We start from the raw sequence: 27,966 nt of genomic DNA on the forward strand, positions 1-27,966 counted from the left end.
CTCCGCCGTCCCCCGGCCCCGGCGAGGGAGCAGCGAGGCCCCGAGCGGAGCGGAGCGGAGCGGAGCGGGGCAGCGCCGGGCATGGGGCGCGGCTCGGCGGGACCGCGGCCCCTCCGCGCCCCCCTCTGCTGCCTCCTCGGCCTCCAGCTGGTGCTCGGCGCTGCGCACCCAGGTGGGACCCCCCCTTACCCCGACACCCCCCCCCCACTTGAGTTAATTACCGGGGGAAAGGCGGGAGAGCAGCGCGGGAGGGATGCGGGACCCCCCCCAGCCCGGCTCCGCGGGGCGCTGCCCGGGGGGGGGAGGGAGGGGGGGCGCTTGGCTCCGGCGCGGTTCACATCGCTCCGGTTTATTTCCTCCCGGGATGTTTTATTTGCTTTTATCGCCGTTTGTTTTGCTTCATCCTCCTCCGGTCGCGCTTCGTTCCGCCGCGTTTTGTTTTCTCCCGTTTGGCCGCGTCGGGTTTTTCTCCCCCGTTCCGTCGCCTTTTCGCTCGCTTTTATTATTTTCAGTTTAACTCCCCGCGCCGTGCGGCCACGCAGCGTCTGGCAAGACCGGCGGAAACGCTTCCGCGGCCGCGGGGGGAGCCCGGGGGGGGCGCCGGGGGGTGCCGGGGGCCCGCAGCGCCCCGCGGCCCCGCTCCGGCCTTTTGTCTCCCCGGGGAGGGCAGTTGGCGGAGGGGGAGGTCGGGAAGGGGCCGAAGTGTTTTGTTGGAGGTTTCCTCCCTCTCCCATCCTGACACCCCCCCCCCCCCTCCTCCTCCCGCCGTGTTAATCCTTTGGAAAAGTCCCCCCGCGGGATCGGGGCCCGAGTGGGTAATTCGCAGACTTTTTTTTTTTTTTTTTTCTTTTCGTAAATTCTCACAATAAAGTCAACGGGTTGTATTTTTTTCTTTTTTTCTTTTTTTTTGTTTAAAACCTTCTGAAGACACCATGTGCCAGATGCCTGAGGCTCCTCGGGACGGTCCCTGGAATTGCCATTTGAGACACATTTTACCCCAGGATAGTCTAGCACAGAAGCGAGGAACAGCTTTTTTGGCTTCCTTGGATTAATTTGGCCCTATTGAGAAATTTTTTTTTTTTTTTTTAAAAAAAAGCAAAATTGGCTACTTTTGCCTGAACGATAATAACTGTAAACCCTTGGCCTATTTTATTAGAGGACGTTTAGCAAATCCAAAGCAGATTTGGAAACGGCAGCATGGGAGGGCACCGCTCCCTTCCTCCCCCCTTGCCCCCCGCTTTCCCCTCTCCCCGCCGGCGCAGCAGCAGCCGCTGGGCATTGCGAGGGGCAAACCCGGGGTTGCTGTCGCTTCATGGTCATGCCGTTGGGCGACAGTCCCAAGTGAGGGATCCAGCCTGGGATTGGAGGCTCACGGCTGGGAGAAACTGCTTGTCCGAGAGATGGAGGAAGGAGGCGGCGATGGGGAAGGAGCCCCCCATTCCCTGGGGCGTCCAGGAGAGCGGTGCTGGGGTTTGCTGCCAGTTGGAGACATCTCAGCTGCTGGTTGGAGACATTTCAGCTGACCCTCCAAGGTTCCGCAGCTGAATTCCTCTTCAACCTCCCCATAATTTCCTTGAGGGCCCTGAATTCCTCCTTTTGTGGCTTTTAAGGGGGTTACTTGGTCTCAGCAGGGCTTAGCTACCTGTAAGCACCGATTCTGGCTGTTTCGCCCTGAAAAATGTCGGTGGGATGCAGGTCTGGCGAGTGCCGCGAGCCGGAGGACAGAGGCACCTCTGTGCCGGCGGGAGCGCGGTGGCAGCCGGCCCCGCGCCGGGGCAGGGCGAGGAACAAGGCGGCTTTGAGCTGCCTCCGGCCCCGTGCCGCGCTGCTCCCGCTGAGCGTCCCGCTGGCCCATGGGCACGGACGCCCGCAGTCCCCCCACCCCATCCCCGCTTTTCCGCTGCTCTCCCCAGCATCGCCCCGGCTCGCACCCAGTGGGCGAAGGGGACAGGGGATGGCGCCGATGGAGGTGGCACATCCGAGGTCCCCTAGCGCCAGGCTGGGTTTGCAGCTCGGAAAGGACCCTGGCTGGGATTTTGGGATCGGGGTGGGTTAGTCCCAGGAGTCCCCTGAGCGAGTGCTCTTTGCAAGGACGCCCTCGGTGGGGGCTGGCCTGGCAGACGGCGTTGGGTTCCCCAGGGAGCTGACGCTTCCTTGAGGGGTTCGTGCCAAATCCTCGCCCTCAGGAGAGCCGGGAAGGCGGAGCAAGGCTTTTGGCAGGAGGTTTGTGGCTCCTCGATGGGGTATTGCTCCCGCCTGCCCCATCTCTGCCCCACGGCTTGAGCACCCACGCTCCTGCCGTGGGGAAACTGAGGCAGCAGCTCCCGTCCCACCATGGCTACAGGAGGGACGAGGTCCCCGCGTCGGTGCAGGGACATGGCGCTGCCGATGCTTTGGATCAGCTTCTCCCCGGTGTGCAACCAAGTGCCTGCGGCCACCCGGGCTTTGCGGCGAGGGGAGGGGGCGAAGGGGACCCGGGGAAGAATTTCCAGCCTGTAAAACAAACAGAGCCGCCTTTGCGTGAAACTCCTTCCCCGTTTTCCTCTTTGCAATGGAAACGGCTCGTTGCACGGCAAACGCAGCTCCAAGAAGTTGTAACTCGGGCTTCTTTGGGTTATTTGGGAGCAGGAAAGGGGAATGGAGGTGTCGGCTTCGCGGCTGAAAGCCCAGCGGCTCGGTGCCTGGCGGGGTGTAGGGGACAGCCGGGGACCTCGCCGCCCCGGCACGCTCAGCAGCCAGCCGGGCGGGACGGGGACACGGGGTGGCCGCTTGCGCAAGAATTACAAGAATGAAAAGCAAAAGAGACTTAGCCTTGGGTAGCAAAAGTGTCCCCTTCCCCCAGAGCCGCCCAGGGCGGTGCGGTGGCCCCGGGAGGTTTCCCAGGTGAAGGTGCTGCCCCGGGACACCTTAGTGGCGCGCGAGAGGACAGTGATGGTTGAAGCCACGTTGCGGGTTTCTCTCTTCCACTTTATTTCTGGCTGGGTTTCTCACCTCTCCCTGCAGGGCAGAGGCACGCTCCTGCCTTCCCTCTTCCTTAAATATTCTCTGGGGAAACTTTTTGCCCCGAAATCAACGCAGATGGCTGCGGAGGGGGTACGGTTGCCGGCTGCTAACTCATCTTTTCCAGCTGGTAGATCCGTAGCGGGAGACTCTGGCTGTGGTACCTGGGTGGGTGCTCAGAAAGGGGTTGTTGCCCCAGTTGTCGGCTCTGCCGGGGGTCCCGGCGCTGCTCCCCGGTGCGTCGCACCCCGCTCGCCTCCCTCCAGCGCAGCCGGTTCTCCGCTGGGAGCGTGCGCCGCGGCCGTCCTCGCGAGCCCGTCCCAACCCAGCCGTTTCCTCGAAGGGTTGTTCAAGCAATTTGTAAAATTTTGTTCTTCACGTGCAGCCGAGGGAGCAGGATTTTAATTAATTTGAACTGTGCCGAGACTGCGGAGCATCGACATTTTTCTCATTCTTAAGATTACTCACAGCCCAGAAGAGACCCGCACAGATGCTCCCTGTCTTAAAGGACCCATCTTTAATTAATTAAGGATTAGAAAATGATTAGTGGATTGACTTGCAAATTCTTGGGATTATTCTTTAGCCCGGGAGCACAGGTTTGGGTGTTTGCAGGGGGTACGGGGCGTTTTTCAAGCATGATGTTCCCTTCATCCCCATCCCGGTGAGAGCTCGGTCCTGATTTACACCTCGTGCTGCCGAAACGGGGACATAAATGGGATTTCTCCATGTAAAACAGCGTGTTTGCAGGATGGTGCTGAGACCACGAACGGGGAGATCGAGCCTTTTCCTCCGCCTGAATCCAGACACGGCGACTTTGGGCTCTGCAGGGAACAGCCCCATTTACCCTGGTCTTGCCCTTGAGGGCTGGGCACGAGGCAGGGAAAGAGCACCCGGTGGGAAGTTGTGTGTTAGACATTTTAATTAAAAGAAAAAAAAAAAAAAAAGCTGTGGGACACCAGGGGCTGATCCTTGCTGTGCAGATGTGCTTGGCCTTGGTAAAAAAGGGGGGGTCGCTTGTCTGGAGACCCTGATGGTGCCGCTCGAGGTGTTAATATCAGGAATGGTGGAGAAACAAGGGAGGAAAAATCTCTGGGTCGTATTTTTTTTACTACTTCTTTTGGGGAGTTTCTTTAGTAGTGTTGAAAATTTTGGGTTTCGGCCAACTGTGCTGGAACCGCGTCTATGGGGACACATGTCGGGGCTGTCCTGCGTGTCACATCGCACCCCCGGACGTGACCACGAATTTGCTGGCCGGGGTGGTCTGTGCTACCGGTGGGAGATGCTTTGGGGCGAGCAAATCGGAGGCGAATCGGTGCCAAGATTTTGTGGCTGGGTGAGAAGACGTGTGTGGGACAGGACATTCACGGTGACGTTGGCACCGTGTCCCAGCAGGGGGGAGCCCCCTCCGTCGCCACTCCTGGCCGTGCTCTCAGGGGGTCCGTCGCACTCCTCCATCCCAGCTGGAGCCCGTTCGATGGACGGCGCTGCCTTCCTGCATTCCCAGGGAGGCGGCAAACCTGGGATTTCCACCTCTGGGTGCGTGCAGCCGCTGTGGGGCTGGGGGCTGGAGAGGAACTGGGGGAAATTTGGGGAAGATTTACATCTTTCCACCCTTTGCTGGGTACCGGAGGGTGGATGCTGGGGCTCCTGGCTCCCTTGTCCCCTGCCACAGCTGCGAGTGAGTCACTTGAGCTGCCCAGGGGCGAGCATCCCCCGTGGAAAACAGCTGGACCTTTATTCGTCCGCATCCCAGACAGGGTGCGGGGAGAATGGACTTGCTAATGTCTGCAGAGAGGCTGAAACGCGGTATGTGGACCCCGTCCAAAACCTTTGCGAGGCAGCAGAGACTAAGCAGGGTGGTAGGTAGCCTTCATGGTCGCAGCCAAGTAAGGAGCTCGTCTCGTACGGCTCCCACCATATAAATAGCAGCTTCTCCGCGCCGCTGGGCGAGCCAAGAGGAGTTTCTGGGCTCCAAGTGCAGGTCCTGCTGCCTCATACCCTCAACCAGGCCATCGGGAGCTTCCCTTTCTTCCCTGTAACCAGAGATCTGCCCCTGATTGCCCAAGGTTTATTTTAAAAACAAAACAACCACCCCTCACTTTTATTCCGGAGCTTGGCTTGGAGTGCCCGGAGCTGCTTTTGGCCGAGTCCGGCCCCAGCCGAGCCCCGGGGATGTGCTGGGTTGGGATGAGCCTGCGGGACGTCGGGCAGCATCGCTGGTTTGATGCAAACCACGAGTTTAGGAGCGTTGAAGGTGGGGGGGTCGGTGTCTGCCGGCGATTCTCGAGCAGACGGGAGCGGTGCCACTGCCCCGTCCCGAGCCAGAAGCTCATGGCGTGCCATGGGGCTGCTGGTACCGTCTGTGTTTCCTTCCCTTTTAATTATTTTTTTTAGTCTGAAGTTCCTCTTTTAGGGGTTGCAGAGAGTTTATGGATGCCCAGAAGCGGCTGGGGGGGAGACGGAGGAGTGCTGCCCTCCCTGCGCGCCCCGTGGTCGATGGCAGCAGGGATGCCCCAGCTCTGCCCTCGGGAGCTCCCGCGGGCACGGCCGCTGCTTTTCCTATCACCGCGTCCCTTTCTGAGGCCTTGGAGGGGCACACAGGCTCCTTCCTCGGGCCAAAAATCACTGCTCTTTGTGGCAGCGGCCATGCTTTTACTCTTCTCTCTACGCCGAGACCTTGGGGATGGCGTCAGCGGATGGCGTGCGAATGCCAGCGGTGGCAACGCTGGGCTTTGCCGGGAGCTTCTTTCCAGGAAGAATTTAAGATGGAGCTGGGGCTTTTCCGCGCCGCTGCTGCAGCCATCAGTGGAGCCGGCGGGCGCAGTGCCGGGGGGCAGCCCTGGGGTCCTGCGCTCCCGGGTGTTCCCGGAGGGTGAATTTTCGGGCCGGGTCTGTCCCCGTCCCGGCAGCTCCCTCCCCTCCTGCAGGGCTGCTGGCGGCGGAGCCTCGCTCTGTCTGGAGAAACCCTCCTGTGTTCAACCAGCAACACTTTTTCATAGAATAGAATGGTTCTTTTTGGTTCTTTTAATGTTGTTTTTTATTCCAGGGGGTTTTGCTTCTCTGTTGCTGATCTTCCCCTCCCCGAGTTTGGTGCGTCCCCACCTTGGTTATTGTGAATGAGCTACTGCTTCCCGCACCTTTTCCTCCATCGCTGCCATGTGGGTTTCGGAGCCGCTGCTCGCCCTCGGGCAGCAATAACAGGCTAAAAAGCCGGTGGTTTGGAGCAAGTGGCTTGGGGCTGCTGTGCCCTGTTTCCCAGTGCGGGGGGAGCACGTGGAACTGGGAGGTTCAGGCTGAAAGGAGGTTTCTTTCTGCACCGTACGAGCGAAGGGTGGGTTTCTTGCTGCAGGATGTTCTGGGTAAAACTTTTGCGTGGGCTCACAAATCCGAATGAAGGCGTTCGTTAGCAGGTTTGCTTTCCTCGCGTGGGGGTCTGCGGCTCCTGAGGAGCTCCCGGCTCTTGGAGCTCCAGTAGAGCCCCGTTTGCTGCCGTGGCTGGGGGGCACCGCGCCAGGCTTGGAGGATGTGCCGGGTGGTTTGGAGCCAGCGACCTCCCCGGCCGCGTCTGCAGCACAGAAACCTTTGAGGAGGGGATCATCCATGTTGCTCTGTGTGTGCTCAGCCTCCCACACAAGCAGGCTTGGAGCTGTTTTTTTCGGGACACCCCAAATAAAGGGCGATCCTGAGTGAGAGCGTCGGGCAGGGAGCACCTTCGCTGGGGCGGCTGCAGGACGGGGTGAGCCCCAGTGCAGCCCCGGAGCTGCACGAAGGGCTCTGCCATTGAGCGGGTGCCACGATGAGACTCGCGGAGGAGCCAAGGGGGTGGCAGGGGATGGGCACAGAGCCGGAGCGGCACTGCCATGCTGGGGCCAGCGTTTGCTTTCGGCTCTGGTCGGATGAAATTGCGCCCAGAGCGCTGGAGCTGCTCCAGCCCAGGATAACCGGGACCGATCAGAGCCGTGGAGCTGCTCCAGCCCAGGATAACCGGGACCGATCCGAGCCGTGGAGCTGCTCCAGCCCAGGATAACCAGGACCGGGGTCTAGCCGGAGCTTGTGTTGTTGGTGATGGGAGGGCGACAATGCAACGTAGCAGGGGTGCTGTGGGTGTCCTGGTGTGGGTGGCCGGGCTGGGACATGCTCGGGGCAGGGTGATGCCGAGGACACTCATCCACGCCGTGCCGCAGTGCTTTCTGTGTCTGCCACCACCGATGGCCACCTCTGTCCCCTGCAGCCTCCCCGTCGCCTCTCTCATCCCGTGCTGCCCACGGTCCCCAAAATTGTAGGCTGTGAATCTTTCCTTTTTTGCTGTGGGTAAAGCTGTTGTGGGAAGGGTTGAGCTGAGTTCCCTCCGGTTCAGACTTTCTGCTGGCTAAAAAGGTGCTTATTCTAATTTAAAAAAAAAAAAAAAAAAAAAAAAAAAAAGAGAGAACCTGGAGGTGGGCATGGGGTGTAAAACCTCCCTTGAGAGCTGCCCCAAAGGATCGCGGCTTCTCCATCTCTTCGGCATTCAGCCGCCAGTGCCAAGGCTGATTTCTCCCGCTGTGCCAAAGCGCGAGCGTCCCGGTGTTTCCCCCGTGGGAAAGGAGAGCGTTTCTGCGGGCAGAGCCGGAGTCTCGCTCGCAGCCCCAGCTCCCCACCATCACGCTGTCTTGTAGCACCGGCTGGTTTCCGTGCTCGTACCAGTAAGCCGGAGGCAGCATCCAGTTGTCTGCGTGGCTGGGACAAGACAGCATCCTCGCTGAAAGCGTGGGTTTTCCCTTTGCTTTCACAGTTCCTCCGCAGAGGAGGAGGAGGAGATGATGGAGCAGAGCTGCTCTGAGCTGGCGCTGCGGGGAAGGTGTAGGGTGCAGGAGGGAGAGGCACAGGCTGTGCAGTGCAGGCAGCTCCTCTTCGGGGCAGGGAGGAGGATCTGGCAGTGTTTTTGCCCTGGTTGGGTTTCCGGAGCCGGAGGGGGTTGGGAAGCTCTGCCCGGGGGGTTTCAAGTCTGCGGGTGGGTGTGAAAACCCGAGGAGCATCTCTGAAAGGAGTCGCCCATCACTGCGCCATGGCTGCGGAGGGCAGTGCAGGAGAGGGCGCCCTGGAAGGGACGGGGACATTCCCAGTCCCACTGGGATGCTCCTCCGGAGCTGCCTCCTGCAAGGGTTGGGTTTGCTTTGCGGGATACCAGGCTGGGAGAAGGGATTCATCAATACAAACTGTCCCCATCCCACCCAACTCCACATCCATCCCGTCCGTCTGTAGCCGGGTGGGAGCAGGGAGAGTTCACTCGGGCGCTTGGTTTCGGTGCTGAGCGTCGTTGTGGAGCTGGAGACAGCCGCAGCCGGGCTGGTGCTCGGTGGTGTGGCCTCTGCAGCCGCGTGTCGGAGGTTTCTGCACGAGTGACAGCTGGGAGATGGTCGGGAAGAGCCCGGATTTGGCCGAAGCAAGGGGCACCATGGAAAAAAAGACTGTCGGTGCCCTGGGGAGCCGTTTCTTCCGTAGGTCTCGAACCCCATCGGCCGGGGAGGCTGGAAGCTCCTTTCAGCACATCAGGGGCTGGACCAAGCACCGCTGCCAGTGCCGTGGACACCAGTGGGGGTCAAGTCAGCCCCGAATTCCCTGTAAATAAGGGAAAGAAAAGCATATTTTGGGTGAAGCACAGAAGGTGCCTTTGCTGACATGTGTTGAGCTTGTGTTGGTCGTCCCCCCCCGGCCCTGGCTCCAGCCTTGCCGGGAGCAGCTTCCCCACCTGTGGCACATGGGGGTTTTTGCAGGGGGAGAAGATGGAAGCGCCGGGGAGGTGCGAGGGCTGAGCTGATGGTAAAGCTTTCCTGTTCCTCCAGGACTCCGCAAGGACCAAGGGGGCCATTTGATGCCCTCTTCTGCCTGCTTTGAGCAAAGGGGCTGAGCCGAGCCGCCTGCGGGGTGCGGGGGCAGCCCAAAACCCTTAGCCTATAATTTCCTACCTCCAGCTCTTCTCTTTTTAGAGTAAAATGATATTTTGTGCTTTTCCGGCCCCGGGACTGCCTCCTCCAGTCTGGACAGCTTCCTCCGAGCACCGTGCCGCTGCGTGGCTGCTGTTGAGCATCGCCCTTGCCTGGTGCCGTGCAGCCCCGATGCGGCGCTGAGCACCCCAACGCTGGCTCCTGGGGCTGCCTCCAGGGCTTTTCCGACAGGCTATTAATTTTTTTACGCAGCCGGGTTAGCAGATAAGTGGAGGAGGGTGTCCCGTTGCTGACCCCTGCTGCTAACGGCCACGGCGGTGCTGGCAGTAGAACAGCTTTTTCTATTCCTGGTACCGAAGTGCCGGTGTTCGTCTCCTTGCGGCACAGCCTGTCACCCAGGGAGGTCTCATCCCTCCCGAGCGCCGGTACTTGGGTCCAGCGGGTCACGGCGCTGATGCTGCATCACCTCAGAAGTGCTCAAAGACACCCCCTGCCCCGTGTCCCCGTGGTGGTGGTGGGTCGCATGCGGGAAGGGGCGAGCGATGGGCTGGGTGATGCCACGGGTGATGCTGGCACGTGAGATGGGTGTTTGGTGGGGGATGAGCCTGTCTCCCGATGTCCAGGTCAGGATCAAGCCAGCTCCAGTTGGGGGAACACCAGCACCCGTTTGAGGGACCTGAGCTTCAGCCAGCCAAAATTGGCCCCGTCTGAATTTTTTGCTTATTTTTTTTCACTCGCCATGATTTGAAAAATACTTTCTGAGAAATTAAGCATTTCTTCTTCCAGTCGCTGCCTTTTTCTGTTGTGCGTGCGCAGAGTCTGCTGCCCGGAGATCGCCGTGCGAACGGCCTTCACTTCTGTGTATTTGAGGTCATCGCTGATGTCATCTCGGCTGGGCAACGGGCCTTTTGCGTCATTTCTTTTCTGGAGCCGGGTCGATGCAGAAGCTCTGAAACGAAATGTCCTTCTTCCTCCATTTCTTTCCTCTTTTCAGAGACAAGTCGGGAAGGTTCGCTGGGCTGAGATGTTTGTTGCTCGACTGTGCCGGAGCCGCCTGTAACAACATAGCTGGGGCAGGGTGAGGTTGCGGGGGAATGGGAAATGAAAACCTTTTTCAGCCCAAAAAATTCATACAATGGCAAAAAACCAAAGCAAACCAAAGCTAAATATAGCGGGGCCCGTGAGTTCGCTTTGACTTCTGGTGAATGCTTGTCGTGTTAAAAAAAAAAAAAAAAAGTAAGTTGCTTTTAAAACAAACAAAAAAAAACCCTGACAAAAGTCGTCTTGTTGATGTGCTGCTTTGGGCAGGTTTTTGCTGGGGCGTTGGGGCAAGAAGCAGCTGCGCAGAGCCCCGGGGGCGGCTTTTTCACTTAGAAAGAAGCATTTGAAGCAATAAAGTTATCTTTTAAAAATGACACGTCAGCTGGAGCAACGCGTCCCAGTGAGATGTCCTGGGTTTGCTGGTTTATAGAGGTTTTGTGCTGGATTCAGGTGCTGGGGTGGCCCTTGGTGATGCTGGGGGTCGGGGAGTCGCCGTGGGGCTGCGGGGCTGGGCTGTGGCGGCGGGCAGGACCGCGGGACGTGCGTGGAGCCGGGGTTGAGATCAGCCTTTCTCCCCTCCGCAGCTGCGCGAGCGCTTTATCTGCTGGCAGCGCTTCCCCTCGCTCTGCTCCCGCCTCCCAGCGCCTGGGCTGGGATTTCGGAGGGTCCCGAGGCGACGTTTCGTGTTTGCTGGGGCCGAGCCCGCGGGATTTGCGGCTGCGTGCAGGCATTTTCCATCACGCCCTGTTCACGCGATGGGAGACCTTCCCCAAAAGTTCTTGTTTGCTCCGCAAATTTTTTTAACAGGTCCCCAAATAGACATAAAAATGATGGATGCGCTCTCTGTTTCCCCGCTCTGTTTTTCTCCGCCCGGAGCAGATGGACGGTGCCGAAGCCATTGGCGTGGGCTCCTCTGGGGCTCGTTGCGATGCCTCGGGATGCTGCAGCCGAGCGCTGCCGATGGGAACTCTATTTTAAATGGCTTTGCTGACGCTGTTAGAGCGGGCGAGCTCTTTGCCCTGGCTCCGATGCCCAAAAGCCGCTTGTTGGTGCGTTGCAGGGATGCCACACTTGGTGCAAACACCCATCCGTGTCACCCTGCCCAGAGACCATCACCCTGAGGACAGGCATCGGGGCAAACCCTGGGGTTTTTTACGCAGGGAAGCAGTGGTCCCCAGCGTGCCGGATGCTCTGCACAGGGATGCACCCCAAAACTTGCGTGAAAAGGGAGCCAGGATGCTCTGGTGGGGCTGGGGGCGATGCGTGGCACGACGCAGAATCCCCAGCGATGCTTTAACCCTTTCCCTGTGTTTTTTCCCCAGACTCCAAAGTCTTCCTCATCTACAACGCGGGTGCGCAGGGCTGCCTGGAGACGAAGGACTCGCTGGTGAGACTCACCAAGGGCTGCAACGCCAGCGCCCCGGCCCAGCAGTGGAAATGGGTCTCGCGAAATCGCCTCTTCAACGTGGGGGCCATGCAGTGCCTGGGGGTGTCGTGGCATGGGGCCAACGCCACAGCGGGGCTGCACCCCTTGGCCACCTACGAGTGTGACCGCGAGTCCGTCAACATGCGCTGGAGCTGCCGCGGCCTCGGGGAGCAGCTCTCCCAGCATCTCGGCGCCCGCCCGGGCAATTCCTCCACGGACAGGGGCGACCAGGCGCGCGGCTCGCAGTGGAGGACATACGGCACCGAGGAGGATCTGTGCTCCGTGCCGTACTCTGGTAATGCCTCCTTGGGCATTAGTGTTAACCCTGTAACCCAAACCAGCCCCGCAACGTGGGCTGAGGCCACAGTGCTGCAGCGATGGGGTCCTGCCCAGGCAGCTTGTCTGCAAAACCGGGCAGAATCGGTGCAATGGGGATCAGCCCCAGGGAGGACGCAGCCCCTGCACTGAGCCCCCTGCACCCCTTGCCCCTCGCCTCCCTCCAGCCCCCCACAGACGCAGCCTCAAGCAAGGGCTCCTCTTTCCCCCCACAGAGATTTACACCATCCAGGGCAACTCGCACGGGAAGCCCTGCACCATCCCCTTCAAGTACGACAACCAGTGGTTTCACGAGTGCACCAGCACGGGGCGGGAGGACGGCCATCTCTGGTGTGCCACTACCCAGGACTACGGCAAGGACGAGCGATGGGGCTTCTGCCCCATAAAGAGTAAGTGCGGGGGATGCGTCCCATGGGGAAAAGCAGAAACCTCATGTTCATCCCTCCTGGGGGCTTTCCTGCCTGTCCCCTTCCCTCCTGGCTCATCCCTCCTCCTGTGAGCAGCCAGCGGTGCCGGCGCAGCCCCACTGGCTTCTTTTTGTCTTGCATTTGGGGGTTATTGGGGGTTTTTGGAGCCACAGATGGGGCTGTGTTGGGTGCTCACTGTGCTCATCCTCACAGGCAACGACTGCGAGACCTTCTGGGACAAGGACCACCTCACCAACAGCTGCTACCAGTTCAACTTCCAGTCGACGCTGTCGTGGCGGGAGGCCTGGAATAGCTGTGAGCAGCAAGGGGCCAACCTGCTCAGCATCACCGAGATCCACGAGCAGACCTACATCAACGGTGAGATGATGGCAGCCTGGCTGAGCACCCGTTGTCCTCACTTGGGGCAGAGCTGGTGGCACTGTGACCATCACCGGTGCCAGGTTACTCCGCCTGACCTGGGTAGTTGGTCTGGGGATGGTGACGGGCTGGGGGTTCAGTTGGGGCCAGGGGGACTGATCCTGCCCCACGGTCCCAGGGCTGCTGACGGGGTACAGCTCCACACTCTGGATTGGGCTCAACGACCTGGACATCAACGGAGGCTGGCAGTGGTCGGACAACTCACCCCTCAAGTACCTCAACTGGGAGAGCGGTGAGCCACGGGGGATACGGTGGGGATGGGGGGGCTGGGGAACAGCCTGTGACCACCGGAGATGGGCCCGTGGCAGGGCAGGTGGCCCGGGCTGCCGTGGGGTGTCCCCTTGCTGCCTGGGGATGGAGAGACTCATGGGTCTGCGAAGCAGCCTGGGGCATCCGAGGAGCTGGAGGGGGGACACAGGGCGCTGGAGGGGGAATTGTCCTCCCGCAGACCCTCAGTAGCCCTGTGGGTAACCTGGGTTTGAGCACCCTTGTTTGGAGGGTCGTTGCATCCTAGCTCGGTGCTGGGGCGCAGCTGAGGAGAGGTCCCCAACTGCAGACACCCATCTCTAACCCTGGGGCGCTCAGGGGGGCAGAAGGACCCATTGCGAGGGCTGCTCTGGTTGTGCCCAGTGCTGTCACCCAGAGGCACTCCTGGGGACAGTGACACCCTTGGAGGACATGTGGGGACAGTTCAGGTCTGGTATCATGTGCCCCCCACAACTGCCATCCAACATTGGTAGGTAAAATAGCGATGCTCCAGGTCCTCGGGCATCGAGGCACAATAAATAATCCTGGGCATGTGAGGTCACATCTTCATCATGCGAAACAACAAAATAAATAGGTCTTTACTGGTGTTGGAGCAGGGAGAGCTGTGCTCTGCCGGCGCCGGCCCTTGTACGGTGCCCTGCCTGCCTGGGCAGCGTTGGCGGCTCTGCCCCAGCTCCTCAGCAGCGTGTCGCCCCCTCACCCCACTTTCCAGACCAGCCCGACAACCCCAGCGAGGAGAACTGCGGGGTGATCCGCACCGAGTCCTCCGGGGGGTGGCAGAACCGCGACTGTGGCATCGCCCTCCCCTACGTCTGCAAGAAGAAGCCCAACGCCACCGCCGACCCCTTCCTGACGGGTGAGCGGGGGAGTGGGCAGCACCGGGAATGGGTAGTCCTGTCTCCCAGCCGGGTGTGTTCCCGTCCTGGCGTGCTCAGGGGATGCTGCCGGCGTGCCGGAGCAGCCTGTGGAGATGCCCATGGTGTCCCCAGCTTGCTGGCACCCTGGATGTGCGGAGCAGTGGTCGAGCTCCCCAGGGCGGCCTAGATTTTGGAAAAGGTTCTCCCCGAGGAGCATCCCCCGAGAAGCGCTTGGTGAAATTACGGGTTGAGCGGGAGGGGAGCGTTGGCTTTAGCCCCAGCCGGCAACTAAGCTCCCCACGGCCGCTCGGTCACTCCCCCCCGATGGGATGGGAGAGAGAATCAGTAAAAGCGAGAAAACTTTTGGGTGGAGATAAAGACAGTTTAATAAGTAAAGCAAAAAGTGTGCACGCAACCAAATCAAAACAGGGGGTGTTCATTCCCTGCTCCCCATGGGCAGGCGGGTGTTCAGCCATCCCCGGGAAAGCCGGGCTCCATCACGCTTAACAGTGACTTGGGAAGACAAATGCCATCACTCTGAATGTGATGAAGGGGGGCTTCCTCCTTCTTCCCTGAGTTTTGTATACTGGGCATGACGTCGTATGGCATGGAATAGCCCTGGGGGCAGCTGGGGTCGGCTGTCCCGGCTGTGTCCCCTCCCAACTCCTCGTCCCCCCCCCAGCCCAGTCACTGGTGGGGTGGGGCGAGGAGCAGAAGAGGCCTTGACTCTGTGCAAGCGCTGCTCAGCAGTAACTTAAACATCCCTGTGTTATCAACTCTGTGTCCAGCCCAAGTCCAAAACATAGCCCCATAGCAGCCACTGTGAAAAAAATTAACTCTATCCCAGCCAAAACCAGCAGTGGGAGGGATCGAGAGGAGCAGGAGGTCCCCAGGGGACGGAGTGCTCTCCGCTCTGCTATCGCTCCTCGGCAAACAAAAGGGATTTAGTTTTGTCCCTGGAGCTCTAAAGCCACCGCTGCCTGCACCTTGCTGTTGCGCGTTATGTTTTGGCCGTAGCCTTCCCCCGTTGCTTTAGCTTGGTCTCCTGAGCACCCCGTGGGACTGTGGTCCCTGCCCGAGGTCCTCTCCCTGCCAAGCAGAGGGTTGGAGAGCGGGAGGGGAGCCCTCGGGCTGCTTTGTGTCCTGCCAGACTCGTGGTCGGAGGTGAAGGTGGACTGCGAGCCCAGCTGGCAGCCCTTCCAGTCCAACTGCTACCGCCTGGTGGGAGAGAAGAAGAGCTGGCAGGAGGCAAAGAAGACCTGCCTGCGGAGCGGGGGGGACCTGGTCAGCATCCACACCCTCTCCGAGCTGGAGTTCGTCACCAAGCAGGTCAAGCAAGGTAAGGGGGAGCCCGCTGTGCCCGTCTGATTTTTGGGGAGGTGACCTCTGTGTGATGGAGGCTGCAAAGTTGGGTTGATTCCTGGCCGCGAAGGCAGCGGAGACCCCAGTCCGGCAGGTGACGTGTTGCTCAGAGGAGCCCGTGCTCCGGGCACATCCTCCATCCGGTAAGTGTAAAAGCCGTTCCTGGGAGGCTGCACCGCTGGGCAAGAAAATACGTGGCTGCAGTTGGGAATGATGCTAGTCCCAGTTGGTTAATGTAGAAAAACAAGGAAAAAAAGGTCCTGCTGGGAGGAGGCTGCACCTCTTACTGCTAAATCTGCCCAGGACACGGGTGTCCCCTGCAGCAGGTCAAGTGAAGGGGGAACTCCTGCCTACTGCCTCCCAGGTTTCTTTTGTGAGTTGTGGCTTCACCCAGGTGCAATTGGGTTGAAGTTTCGGTGTCGGGATGTGTCAGAGCTGGGACGGTACTTGGGAAGTTCCAGCCTGAGCAATCGTGTGTGGTGGTACAGGGGAGCACCCACGCCACCATCCTCCGGACCCCGCTGGTGCCACCCCTCATTAGGGTCGCCCTTGGCTGGCATTTTGCTGTTCCCGTACGAATGCAGCCCCTTCAGCCAGGTGATGCGCTCCCGCAAGCCCACGGCCCATCCCTGCTCCTCAGGGGAAGAGCCTGGCAGCAAAACTCACCATGGGGACATCGGGGACCCGGACATCAGCGGGGACCGGGGAGGGGCTGGGGGCTGAAGGGAGTTAGTGCCCAGGGAGGCAGGAGCCAAAGGAGGGTGGAGGAAGGAGGGCGACGTGCTGGTGGTCCCAGGCCAGGAGCGATGGGGATGGGAGGGAATGTTTGAAAACCAGTAGCTTGCTGGACTTGAGCCCACGGGTCCGGAATTTATCGTGTTGCTGCTGCCAGCACCTTTCCGAAAACCGCTGGCGAATGTCGTGTGTTTCCTGCTCCGGGGGCCTGTCCTTGTGGGCAGGAGCTGCCCTGCCTGCCCTGCCCTCTCCTGCCTGCCCTGCCCTCTCCCTGCATGGCTGGGATTAGGGGCTGAGCCCTGCAGCACCTGCAGGGGTTTCTGGCAGATGCTTTGCGGAGCTGTGGTCCCACCACGGGGGCTCACGTTGGGTTTCTGCAAGGTTTCAGGCAGGCAGAGGGAATTTCACCCCCTGCCCCTCCTGTCTTGGCAGACGTGGAGGAGCTCTGGATTGGCCTGAATGACCTCAAGCTGCAGATGAACTTTGAGTGGTCGGATGGGACGCCCGTGAGGTTCACCTACTGGCACCCCTTCGAGCCCAACAACTTCCGCGACAGCCTGGAAGACTGCGTGACCATCTGGGGACCGGTGAGAGCCCAGGGCGGGGGGTTCATCCCGCACCTCCGCAGACAGCGCTGCAGCGTCCTCATGGCCGGGGAAGGGACACCTCGGGGAGCATCTCCGGCTGGGGTTGAATGCATCTCATCCCAGCTGTCGGGATGGGAGGGATCCAGCACGGCATCCTTAGGGATTCGATGTAGGGAAGGGAAGTCTGTGGGCCCAGCGTGGGGGTGGATGGGCTGGGGAGTTCCCCGGGCTGGCGGCTGGGCTGAATCCTGCTCTTCTCCCCGCTGCGCAGGAAGGGAGGTGGAACGACAGCCCGTGCAACCAGACCCTGCCGTCCATCTGCAAAAAGCCCGGACGGGTGAGCCAGGAGAAGGAGGAGGACGACCACGGGTGCCGAAAGGTGAGGGGGACGTGGGTCGGGAGGTGGCTCTGGCTGCTCCGCGGCTCTGCCTGATGCTCAGGGCTTCAGGGTCGCGGGGGACCTCTCCCCAGACCATTTTGGGGAGCCCTGGCGAGCAGCACCCAGATCTGTGGGTCTGTGCCCGGGGCTGCTGAGCCCCTCGCTTCTGTGGTTGCATGAGGCTGCGGGAATAAACTGGGACAAAACACGTCTCTATCGTCCAAGATCCTCCCCCTTGTGCTTGGTTGCCAGCAGGGATGTTCATTTTTTTTCCCCTCTCTGTGCCAAAACCCGGCAGCAAAGCTGCTCCGTGCGGGAGCCCGGTGGGACGGAGATGGCTGCCAGCCCCGCGATGGCAGGCTGCGCTCCCTGGGCAGGATACAGGTGTTTTGGGGAGACGGTCACCAAATCGGCAGGTTCTCACCCAGACCGTGCTCTGCCTCAGTTTCCCCAGCGGTCGAGCGGGGCTGAGGCCGCCCCATTCCCACGCTTGCTGGGAAGTCGCTTTTGTGCCTCTTTGCAAAGTCTCCGAGCGGCGAGCCTGGCATCGCCGCCGCTCTTGAACGTCTCCCAGCATTTCAAAGCCAGCCGGCTCGCGCTCGGACTAGCAAGCAGCCCCTCGGGGCCGGCTCCCAGGGGTGCCACCAGGCTCCTCCGAGGTCTTTACCCCATCGCAGCAGAGACAAACCCCAGCAGCCGCTTGGCTCGGGGGGGAGCAGGGCAGCCAGGCTGGATTCGGGGGGCTGCCAGCCAGAGCTGGAGGAGCCCTGGTGTTGGTGGGTGCTGGGAACGAGGTGCTTGGTGGCAATGTGCCACCACCACCCGTCCTCGCAGCAGTCCTGAGGACTTACGGGATGTCCCCACACGGATTTAACTCCCTCCTGCCTCTCCAGCTGCAGTCGTACTGTGGCCCTGGGTGCCCAGCAGAGAGATGCACCCGCTGGGAGACAAACCGGGAGTGATAAATGAACTGAGAAAAGGCCTTTTCCCATCCTTCCTCCCCCTCCTCATCCTCAGCGGGGCCATTTGCCACCCAGATGCAGAGGCTGATGGAGAGGAGGCAGCATCTTGCTCGGAGGATTGATTCCGGTCCTTTCCAGCCCTTGTGCTGGTTATTCTTGGTGGTTTTGCTGCTTTTTCTTTCTCTTTTCAAAACCTCTTTATTTTTGAAACAGCCTTCAACAAAGCAATGGGGGATGGAGGTTTGGGTGATGGGGAAGGCGGAGCCGGAGGGGGATGTGGGACCATGCCAGGATCGGGGGCTGGAGGCACCAGTTGGGGTTGATGGTCCCATCCTGGCCCCTTGTCGGATCACAGGGGCTCACTGTGGTGCTCAGTGTGTGGGAGAGCACCCCTGCGACTTCAGCGGTGCTGAGGTCCAGGGCTGGCTGGGGACCCCTCTGGGGACATCTGGGCCCCTCTGGGGACAACGGGGTCCTGCACTGTCCCATTCTGGGCCCCTTTCCCAGCTTCTCGGGGTGTCCGTGCTGTTCCCAGTGGGACCCAGCCCAGGGCAGGGGCTGTGGGTGGGTCTGTGCCTGGGTTTGCTGACTTTGGGGAAAGGCGGCAGGAGCAGGAACTCGGGGAAAAAAAATGGAATTGGGGGTCATTTTCCTCTTGGCCTCCCAAAGCTGCTCTCCTGCTTCCCTCCCCATTGTGCTGATGACGCTGCAGATGGCACGTGTCCCCCACTGGCCTTCCAGTGGCCGGGGGACCCAGGGGTAAAACCCCCGTGATGCTTCCTGCTGTGCCAGGGGGGTCTCTGAGCCTGTGGCCACTTGGCCTCCCCGGCTGAGCCCCTTTGCTCTTCCCACCCGGGCTCGTTCTTCCATCACGTGCGTGTCCCCTCTCGCGGATGAGCCCCCCGCGTCCCTCCCCACGCCGCTGCCAGCCCCGGGGCCACCTCGCTCCCCTCTCTGGCAGAAAACAGGCGCTATTGTGTCTCCGGCCCCGGAGAGTCTCCAACATCAACAAGGCGGGGGATTAAAGCAGGCTGCGGTGGGACTCGTGCTGGATTCGGCCCCGCAGCGTATAGAGGAGGATTGTGCTCCCCTCCCCGCGCCCCGGCCGGGGCTGGACGTTGGCAGGGAGAGCCGTTTCCCTGGCTTTGAAGCCGCCTGGGTGTTTGTTTTCCTTGCAGCCATGTCCTCTGGGGCCGGGGGCTTGTTAGAGCTCAAAGCTGAGCAGGGTCAAGCCGGGGTGGCCGGGGGCAGGAGACCTCCCAGGAGAAGGCGGAGGTGGCAGCAGGGGACACAGGACGCTGCTCTCACCCCCCGGGTTTGGCTCCTGTCCCTCTGGGGAGGGCTGGGGCGAGCGGTGGCGGACGTGCCCTGTCCCCCTGTCCCCAGGGCTGGAAGTGGCACAGCCCCTCCTGCTTCTGGCTGGGCGAGGACCGCGTCCCCTACAGCGACGCCCGCAAGATGTGCTCCGACTACGGCTCCACGCTGGTCACCATCACCAACAGGTCAGTGCAACGTCAGCGGTGGTGGGTTTGCCCCAAAACGAGCCCCCCAAAGGAGGGGGGGTGACCCGACAGCGGGTCGGGTCCATGGCTCATGCGCGGGCTGGGGTGGCGCGGGGTGCTCGGCATCTCTCGCAGCATCGCCCGCTCTCGCCATCCCTCCAGGTTCGAGCAGGCCTACGTCAGCAGCCTCATCTATGGCTGGGACGGGGAGTATTTTTGGACAGCACTGCAGGACATCAACGAGACGGGCGCTTTCCGCTGGCTGAGCGGCGACGAGGTCATGTACACCCACTGGAACCGCGACCAGCCCGGTAAGGGGGCGGCCATGGGTGGGATGGGGATGTCCCCTCTGCGTGGTGGGTGCTGGCTGTGCCACCCGGCGCGGTCCGACCCTAAGGCTGCCATCCTCCCCGCTCCTGCGAGCGCTCCAGGTTACAACAAGGGCGGTTGCGTGGCCCTGGCCACCGGCAGCTCCATGGGGCTGTGGGAGGTGAAGAACTGCAGCACCTTCAAGGCCAAGTACATCTGCCGGCAGAACCTGGGCACCCCGGTCAACCCCGAGCTGCCCGGTCCCTACCCCACACCCAGCCTCGCCGCCGCCTGCCCCCTGGGATGGAGCTCCGACTCCAAGCTCCGTCACTGCTACAAGGTGAGGGGTGCTGAGGGGGTCGCCCTGGCCGCCGTGGGGGTGCAGGGAGGGTGAAGCAGCATGTTTCGGTGCTTCCGAAGGGTAGCCTGCACCCCACGAGCCTGGTTCGGGCTGGGTGGTGGCAGCGTGCCCCCGGGATGCTGCACGGTGGGGGACGATCCTCTGCTCCTCTCCCTGTGCTGAGCCCCCTCCGCTGCCGGTTCCTCCCTCCCCAGGTGTTCAACTTTGAGAAACTGCAAGAGAAGAAGACGTGGATCGCGGCGCAGGAGTTTTGCCGGGAGCTGGGGGCCCAGCTGCTCAGCCTGGGCAGCTACGAGGAGGAGCACTTTGTCGCCAACACCCTCAACAAGATTTTCGGGTGAGAGGCTGCGGCGCCAGCGCGTGTCCCGCTGCCCGAGTGCGCTTGGCACGAGCCCACAGCCCTCCCGCGTGGTCTGGCGCACGTGGATGCATGGACAGGGCATGGATGTGGCTCCCTGAGCGCAAACTTGTGAGCAGAAGGTGCATCAGATGGCGTGGCTGCACCTAAGAGGGCACGTGGGAGAAGCGCGGGAAATTCGGTGTGATTTTGGGGATGGAGTTTGGGTTTAAAACTCCTTCAGCCCTGAGCCAGCGTGCCTGTTATCCGAGCTCCTGCCTTTGAGTGTTGTGGGGACAGCGGGCTTTGAAGACAAACCAAAAAAGCCCAAATTATAAATATATATTTGTATATAAATATAAAAATCTCCGGTTTGGAGGGGGGGGGGTTGTGTTCTCACCCTTCCCCCTGGCTCCCCGCAGGGAGTCGGAGCCGGAGCTCCACGAGCAGCACTGGTTCTGGATCGGCCTGAACCGGCGGGACCCCGCGGGGGACAGGAGCTGGAGGTGGAGCGACGGGCTGGGGGTGAGTCGGGGGGGGGATTGCGGCAAAATGAATCCCGTTGGCATTTGGGGTGCAGGGAGGGGGCAAATCCGGCGCTGGTGGAAATGCCCAACACCGCCTGTCTCTCTCGACCCCCAGTTTTTCTACCACAACTTTGACCGCAGTAACTACGATGACGATGACATCCGGACCTGCGCGGTGCTGGACCTGGCCTCCCTGCAGTGGATGCCCATGCAGTGCGAAGCCCAGCTGGACTGGATCTGCAAACTGCCCAAAGGTACCCAGCGAGGAGGCCCCCCAGACCCTTCAGCTTTGAATAGCCCGGTGGAAGATGGGCTGTGGAATGGTGGGGCAGGCGTGGGGGAACCCGCCGTCATCTCCCTTCCGAGGGTTGAGCTTTTATGGAAGGATGAGTCCTAACTCGGGGGCTGGGAGAGGTGCTGCCCATCCCGGGGGTAGTCAGGCGAGCATCTCGCCCTTAGAGCCTGCAGGTGAGCCTCAGCGGGAGCATCCCAGCCCCGCATCCCGCTGATGGCTTCTCCTTGCCCTTTCGCCAGGTGCTGATGTGAAGGAGCCGGAGATCACGACCCAAGGTGCGTTGGCCGTGGCCGTGTGTCCGTTCGGTGTAGACCATCCTCCCCAGGTGTTTGCCACCCCGTCACAGTCCCTGCAGGGTATCCTGCAGCGTTATCCAGAGGAGAATGGATCCTGTGTCGGGTCATAGGAGGGAGGGGAGACCAGGCATCCTGCTGCCCCTTGCTGCATGGCATGGCTGTGGGGACCGGGCAGGATCAGGCCCCTCGGCTGGATGCAGACCCTCTCCCTGCAGGAGAGAGGTGAAAGCAAAGCAGCCCAACCCATGGGGGACCAAGGGACCGAGGGTGGCGGGCGCTGCTGGCTGTGGCAGGGGGTGGCACAGCCACGGCGTGACACCGGTCCCTGCCTGCAGGCAGCAAAGAGTGGGTGAAGTACCAGGATGCCGAGTACAAGTTCTTCGAGCACCACTCGACCTGGGTGCAGGCGCAGCGCATCTGCAGCTGGTTCCAGGCCGAGCTGGCGTCGGTGCATGGCGAGGCCGAGCTGCGCTTCCTGGGACAGAACCTGAAGAAGGTACCAGGGGGATGGGGACGGGGATGGGGATGGGGACGGGGATGGGGATGGGGATGGGGACCTCCCTGGGCTCCGCTGCCTCCCCGGGCTGCTCCCTCCCTGCCTTAGAATCACAGAATGTGTTGGGTCGGAAGGGACCCCTAAAGGCCATCTAGTCCAACCCCCTTGCAGTGAGCAGGGACATCTGTAACTGGATCAGGTCGCTCAGAGCCTCATCCAGCCTGGCCTTGAATGTCTCCAGGGATGGGGCCTCCACCCCCTCTCTGGGCCACCTGGGCCAGTGTCTCACCACCCTCAGTGGAAAGAACTTCTTCCTAATGGCTGATCTAAACCTACCCGAGTCTAGTTGGAGGGACATTATTTGGGGACAGCCTGGCTCTGCTGAGGTCATGATGGGTGTTGACGTGGTGGCAGCAGGTCCCGGTGCCTGGGTGCGGGTTTGGGGCTCGACAAGGCGATGCTTTCTGCTGCAGGGGGGCTGCCCTGTCCCTGTGCCCAGGGTGGCCATGGCTGTCCCCAGGGACACCCAGTCCCTGCAGGGGACACTGATGTGTCCTGTCTGGGCGTGCAGTTTTCCAGGGGCCAGGAGCAGCACTGGTGGATCGGGCTGCACACCTACGAGAACGACGGGAGGTTCAAGTAAGTTGGAGACCGAGCCGCCGCGTCCCTGCCTGTCCCCGTGCCACCGTCCCCAGCTCTCACACTGGCTCAGCGCCTGCATCTCGGGGGTCTCATCCTGGGGTGCTGGGATGGAGGTTCCTCACCCAAGGGAGGGCAGTGGTGGGGTATGCTCCCAGTTAGGGCGTGCGACTGGTCCCGTTTGCCAGCTCGCTGCTCGGTCTCGTGCTCCCACTGGTGCCTTTCCCAGGTGGTCCGACGGGTCCCTCCTCAACTTCGTCTCCTGGGCGCCGGGCAAGCCCCGGCCCATCAACAAGGACAAGAAGTGCGTGTACATGACGGCCAGCAGAGGTGAGGGGCCGGGCCCAGCCGTGCTGGGGCTCTGGGGGGGCCGGGGGTCGCAGGCTGAGCAGAGACACCCCTACCCCCGTGCAGCGGGGGGGTCATGCCCGGCCTGTCCCTCCCCGCAGAGGACTGGGGGGACCAGAAGTGCCTGACGGCGCTGCCCTACATCTGCAAGCGGAGCAACGGGACGGCGGCGAAGCCTTCCCCCCCGCCGCTGCCCGCTCCCACGAGCGGGGGCTGTCCCCGCGGCTGGTTTCCCTTCCTCAGCAAGGTACAGTGGGACAGAGAGGGGACAGAGAGGGGGCGGCCACCTCCTGGCCTTCCCCCAGCCCTGTGGAGGAGGGTGGCAGGGACTGAGAAGTGGCAGGGTGGAGAGGAACACATGCGTGTTTTGGGGGAAATGCTGGGGGTGCGTGCACAGGGGTTCTGGGAGAGAGGCGCACTTTGGGGGGGGGTGGATGCAGGATGGGGTTGGGATGGGGGTGCATGCACAGGGATGCTGGGGGAGAAGCACACCGTGGGGTGGGGGTGCAGGATGGGGTTGGGATGGGGGTGCGTGCACAGGGATGCTGGGAGAGAAGCACACCGTGGGGTGGGGGTGCAGGATGGGGTTGGGGGACCAGCCAGCATGAGGACACAAAGGGGAGAAGGACCGTTGGGGCAGAATGGGGCTGCAGAGGGTGGGTGAGTGGGGAGGGCGCAGGGCTCGGGGTGGGGGGGATGGCTGCACCCCCTGGACCATCCCACGCCCCTGCCCGTGCAGTGTTTCAGTTTCAATGGCCACGACAAAGCCGAGATAGTGAAGTGGCCGGAGGCGAAGCAGGCGTGCGAGAGCCAGGGCGCCGTCCTGGCCACCATCGCCAGCCCCCTGGAGCAGGGTAGGTCTCCCCCTGCCCCCACCGGCCCCGCTGGCCGGGGACCTGCCAGGGGGGGTTGATCCCCAGCACCTCGCCTGTTGCTTGCAGCTTTCATCACGTCCATGCTGCCCAACATCTCCTTCGACCTCTGGATCGGCCTCCACGACGCCCAGAGGGAGTTCCAGTGGGTGGAGGGCGAGCCGCTGCGGCACGTGAGCTGGGCTCCTGGCGAGCCCTCGGGCTGCGGCGCCTCCAGCCCCCGCGACAAGCCGGTGAGTGAGACCCCTCCCATAGCATCCCCCATCCCCTGGGAAGGTCTCATCCCTGTGTCCCACCATGAGAATGGAGGGTTTTAGGGTGGATCTCCAAAGGCGCAGCAGGATCCAGCCCGGCAGGGTGGCGGGTCCCTGTGGGGGGGTTGTCCGTGGGGGTGGGATGACCATGCGGAGGGCAGTGCTGACCCTGCGGCTTTGGCTGTGCAGACCAACTGCGTGGTGGTGTGGCACGGCTCACCCCCCCACTTCACGGGGCGCTGGGACGACCGGAGCTGCCTGGAGGAGAAGCACGGCTACATCTGCCAGCGGAGCATCGGTAGGGGGGGCGGGGGGGACAGCCCAGCCTCTGCTCGCTGGGGACTTGCCACCACTGCCCTGGTGCCCCATGCTGTGGTGGGGCTGTAGCTGGGGAGCTTGGGGAGGAGGGCTCAGCTTCAGGGGGGCTCAGGGCACTGCGGGAGCTTGGAGAGACAGACTTTGGGGTGTCCCTGGTCCCAGCGATACATGGGCCACCCCCAAAGCAGCCTGGCTCGGCGTGTGCTATAGGGACTTGCATCCTGATGGAGAGCTTCAGGGTGGGGATGGCACCAGGGTGTCACTGTTCATCACCCTTTGGGATGTGGCCTCTCCGTCCTCCCCGGTTACACCAGGGTGTCCTACGTGCCCCATGCACAGTGCCGTCAGGGACACCCCAGCTTGGCGGAGGATGGATGAAGGGGTGAGCGCTGGGATGCAGGAATGTCCTCCGTGCCTTCTGACCGTGCCTCTTTGCTCCCCCAGACCCATCCCTGAGCCCCGCGCGGACGCCGTACCCCCCCTCGCCCACCGGCACCCTCTTTTACCACAACAGCACTTACCGCATCCTGCAGAAACCCCTTAGGTGGCACGAGGCGCTGCTGCTCTGCGAGACCCTCAATGCCACCCTGGCCACCATCCCTGACCCCTACAGCCAGGCTTTCCTCACCCAGGCCGTCAGCAGCCTGCGGGCTCCGCTCTGGATCGGGTTGGCCAACGACGAGGTGAGGGAAGGAGGCAGGCACTCGGGTAGGGGGGTCCCAAGGGGTCACAGCAGCTCCCCAGCTTCTCCTCCCCTTGGTTTTCCAGGGAGGCCGGAGCTACTCATGGCTGACGGAGGAGAACCTCTTCTATACCAACTGGCAGGACGGGGAGCCCCAGCAGGTCGCCGGCTGCTCCTACATGGACGCGGACGGGAGCTGGCGCACGGCCGGCTGCGACACCAAGCTGCAGGGAGGCATTTGCCAGCTCCGAGCAGGTGCTGCCCGGGGGGGACACGGGGGCTTGGCGGGAGGCAGAACATGTAGGGAGCAACCAAGGGTTAGAGATGGCATCCCACCGGGGACCTTCTGGAGCTCCATGCGCATCCCTGCAGGGCTGGGTGCCCCAAAGTGCTGTGGGACCCTGACACCCTGTTCTCCCCCACCCACCCCCAATGCACCGTGTGCTCCCCAGATGCCCCCCGCACCCACAAGTGGAGCTACAGCGGCAGCTGCCCCAAGTCGCTGGAGGACTCGTCCTGGATCCCTTTCCGGGACCACTGCTACACTTTCCACATGGAGATCACACTGGGGCAGAAGGACGCCATGAGGAGGTGCCAGAAAGGTATGGGGGGGCTGTGGTGGCTGGAGGGGGGTGATGCATCCTTGGAAATGGAAGAGGATGGGGTCCCCAGGATGGCTGTGGGTGTATGAATGGGACTTCTGTCCCTGTGCCCAAGTCCAGCCTTGGTCAGCCATCTGCTCCTTACTGTTACCTGTTGGAGTTCCCCAACTCCCACGTGTTTTGTGCGTGGTTCCTCAGCTTTGTCTTCTCGGGCACTGCTGCTCCGGAGTTCCGTCCTCCGAGCTCCGGGCTCTTCCCTGACACTCTTTTCTTCGCAGTTGGTGGCACGGTGTTGTCTATCCAGGACGAGATGGAGAACGTCTTTGTGTGGGAGCACCTCCAGGCGTACGAGGGCCCATCCAAGGGTGCCTGGCTGGGCATGACCTTCAACCCCAAAGGTACAAAGGAAGGAACAAGGTTTTGTCTCCCTTAGGCAACACCCTGAATTCCCACCAGGTCTGCGGGGAGCAGAGGAAGACCTTGGTGGTGGCACCAGTGGGGGGGGCTCATGCCATGGTGTGACCAAGAGCCCCATTGCCTCAGGCCATGCTGGACATGCCGTGTGTGTCCTCCTCTGGCTTGGTGGGATGGGAGTAGCGGCTTTCAAGCTCAGAGCCTCCTCCAAGGGGCTGGAGCCTGCAGGTCCAGGAAAGTGCCTTGCAGCCCCTGGTCCTCCCTGCTGGCCCATCATACCTCCCCATGATTCTGAACTGGGACAAAGATGGGGCATGCCTCTTTAGACCTAATTCTTCTGTTTGCCAGGTGGGACCTTGGTTTGGCATGACAACACCGCTGTGAACTACTCCAACTGGGGCCAGCACGACACGGGGCCCAGCATGCTCAGCCAGAACAGCTGCTACTGGATCCAGAGCAGCAACGGCGTGTGGCGCCTGGGCTCCTGCACCAACGTCACCATGGGGGTCATCTGCAAGATCCCCCGAGGTAGGGCCCCCGCTTTTCCCTGAGGCGCCTGGGCTGATGTGGCGTGAGTTGGGGGTCCGAGGAGGGTGCTGCAGGGCAGAGCTCTGTCCCGTTGATCGCACCAGCCACGTGTTTTGGGCAGTTCCAGTGTAGGGGGGTTGTGGGGGCCAGTGTCAGGGTCTGTAGATCTCCGCTGGGCTCAGTGGTAAGCTGCGCAGGTCTCAGTGGCTGGGTGAACGCCTCAGGGCAGGATGAGGTCGGTGGGGTGGTGGTGGGGCAGGACCAGAGGACCCCCGCAGCTGCGCATCACCCAGCGCCTGCGTGGTGCGGTGCTGGGAGGGGTGGAGGACGTGGGGCCGGTGGCGCTGGGGAGAGGGGAGGGTGCCGTGGCTGTGCACTCATGTGTCCGTGTTGTCGTTGCAGTGGAGGAGAGCAGCTTTTCCAGGGCAGGTGAGTGGCACCGTTGGCCTGGGCACAGCACTGGGACCAGGAACTGGTGTTGGGGGGGCCATGCTGCAGCGCGACTTGTATTAATAACCAAAGAAATGGTGTTTGCGGGTGGGAAATCCCTCTTCCAGGTGGCTTTGGCCCTGGGTTAGGAATCCCCAGCAGCAGGAGCCATCCCTCCAGGGAGGAGTGTGTCTGGACAGGTCCTTGCCGGGCTCTCCTGCCCTTGCCCACGCTGCCTGGCCAGGCTGGGGGATGGACACCACATAGAATCACAGAACGTGTTGGGTTGGAAGGGACCTCTAAAGGTCACCTAGTCCAACCCCCTGCAGTGAGCAGGGACATCTGTAACTGGATCAGGTCGCTCAGAGCCTCATCCAGCCTGGCCTTGAATGTCTCCAGGGATGGGGCCTCCACCCCCTCTCTGGGCAACCTGGGCCAGTGTCTCACCACCCTCAGTGGAAAGAACTTCTTCCTAATGGCTGATCTAAACGTGCCCTGCTCTAGTTTAAACCATTGCCCCTCATCCTATCGCTACGTGGCCTTGCAAACAATCTGCTGGTGGGATCCCAAAGATCCATCCCAGGCAGCTGCCAGATGTTCACGCACATCAGGAGTGACCCAGAGAGGCCGCCTGGCCCCGGGAGCTCTGCCACGAGCAGGATGTCCCCAAAACAGACTCCAGTCCTGTCCTGCCCTGCCCCTCCGGCTGGAGACCCACCAGCCAGAGCCCCTCTTACAGGGTGAGATGGCAGGAGACATCAGGCTGCCTTTCACTGGCCTTTTCCCCTCCCTGCAGCTCTGCCGGAGAACACGACGGCCATCGCGGTGGTGGTGCTGTCGACGCTGGCGCTGTGCGCTGTGCTGGGCGTCGCCGTCTACCTGTACAAGCGTCGGCGGAGCGCAGAGCGGGGCGCCTTCGAGAGCGCCCGCTACAGCCGCACCACCTCCAACCCCAGCGAATCCGCCGAGAAGAACATCCTGGTGTCGGACATGGAGATGAACGAGCAGCAAGACTAACGGCAGGGGGGACGCTGGG

General features: G+C 61.8%; 1 protein-coding gene across 1 annotated transcript; it reads left to right on the forward strand.

Moving 5' to 3' along the window:
• MRC2 (mannose receptor C type 2) lies at nucleotides 1-27,966 on the forward strand. Its single transcript, XM_054224683.1, has 30 exons — nucleotides 1-172; nucleotides 11,288-11,686; nucleotides 11,943-12,116; nucleotides 12,348-12,512; nucleotides 12,691-12,804; nucleotides 13,552-13,695; nucleotides 14,847-15,035; nucleotides 16,226-16,380; nucleotides 16,652-16,759; nucleotides 19,108-19,223; nucleotides 19,386-19,534; nucleotides 19,655-19,872; nucleotides 20,088-20,230; nucleotides 20,653-20,755; nucleotides 20,873-21,011; nucleotides 21,292-21,327; nucleotides 21,684-21,844; nucleotides 22,416-22,483; nucleotides 22,713-22,813; nucleotides 22,933-23,078; nucleotides 23,571-23,685; nucleotides 23,773-23,936; nucleotides 24,147-24,255; nucleotides 24,720-24,958; nucleotides 25,044-25,212; nucleotides 25,410-25,559; nucleotides 25,838-25,957; nucleotides 26,322-26,501; nucleotides 26,904-26,930; nucleotides 27,727-27,966. Exons 1-30 carry the CDS (start codon nucleotides 82-84, stop codon nucleotides 27,945-27,947), a joined length of 4,413 nt encoding a protein of 1,470 aa, XP_054080658.1. The 5' UTR covers nucleotides 1-81; the 3' UTR covers nucleotides 27,948-27,966.

Source organism: Rissa tridactyla, chromosome 19 (genome assembly GCF_028500815.1).
Source record: "Rissa tridactyla isolate bRisTri1 chromosome 19, bRisTri1.patW.cur.20221130, whole genome shotgun sequence".
Taxonomy (NCBI): Eukaryota; Metazoa; Chordata; class Aves; order Charadriiformes; family Laridae; genus Rissa; species Rissa tridactyla.

Excerpts from the sequence above, each read along its gene's own strand:
- MRC2 (XM_054224683.1), top strand. The coding sequence starts at position 82 with ATGGGGCGCGGCTCGGCGGGACCGCGGCCCCTCCGCGCCCCCCTCTGC. Across the intron at positions 19,224-19,385 it reads CTGGTCACCATCACCAACAG|GTTCGAGCAGGCCTACGTCA; the intron begins GTCAGTGCAACG and ends CCATCCCTCCAG. Across the intron at positions 25,213-25,409 it reads CATTTGCCAGCTCCGAGCAG|ATGCCCCCCGCACCCACAAG; the intron begins GTGCTGCCCGGG and ends TGTGCTCCCCAG.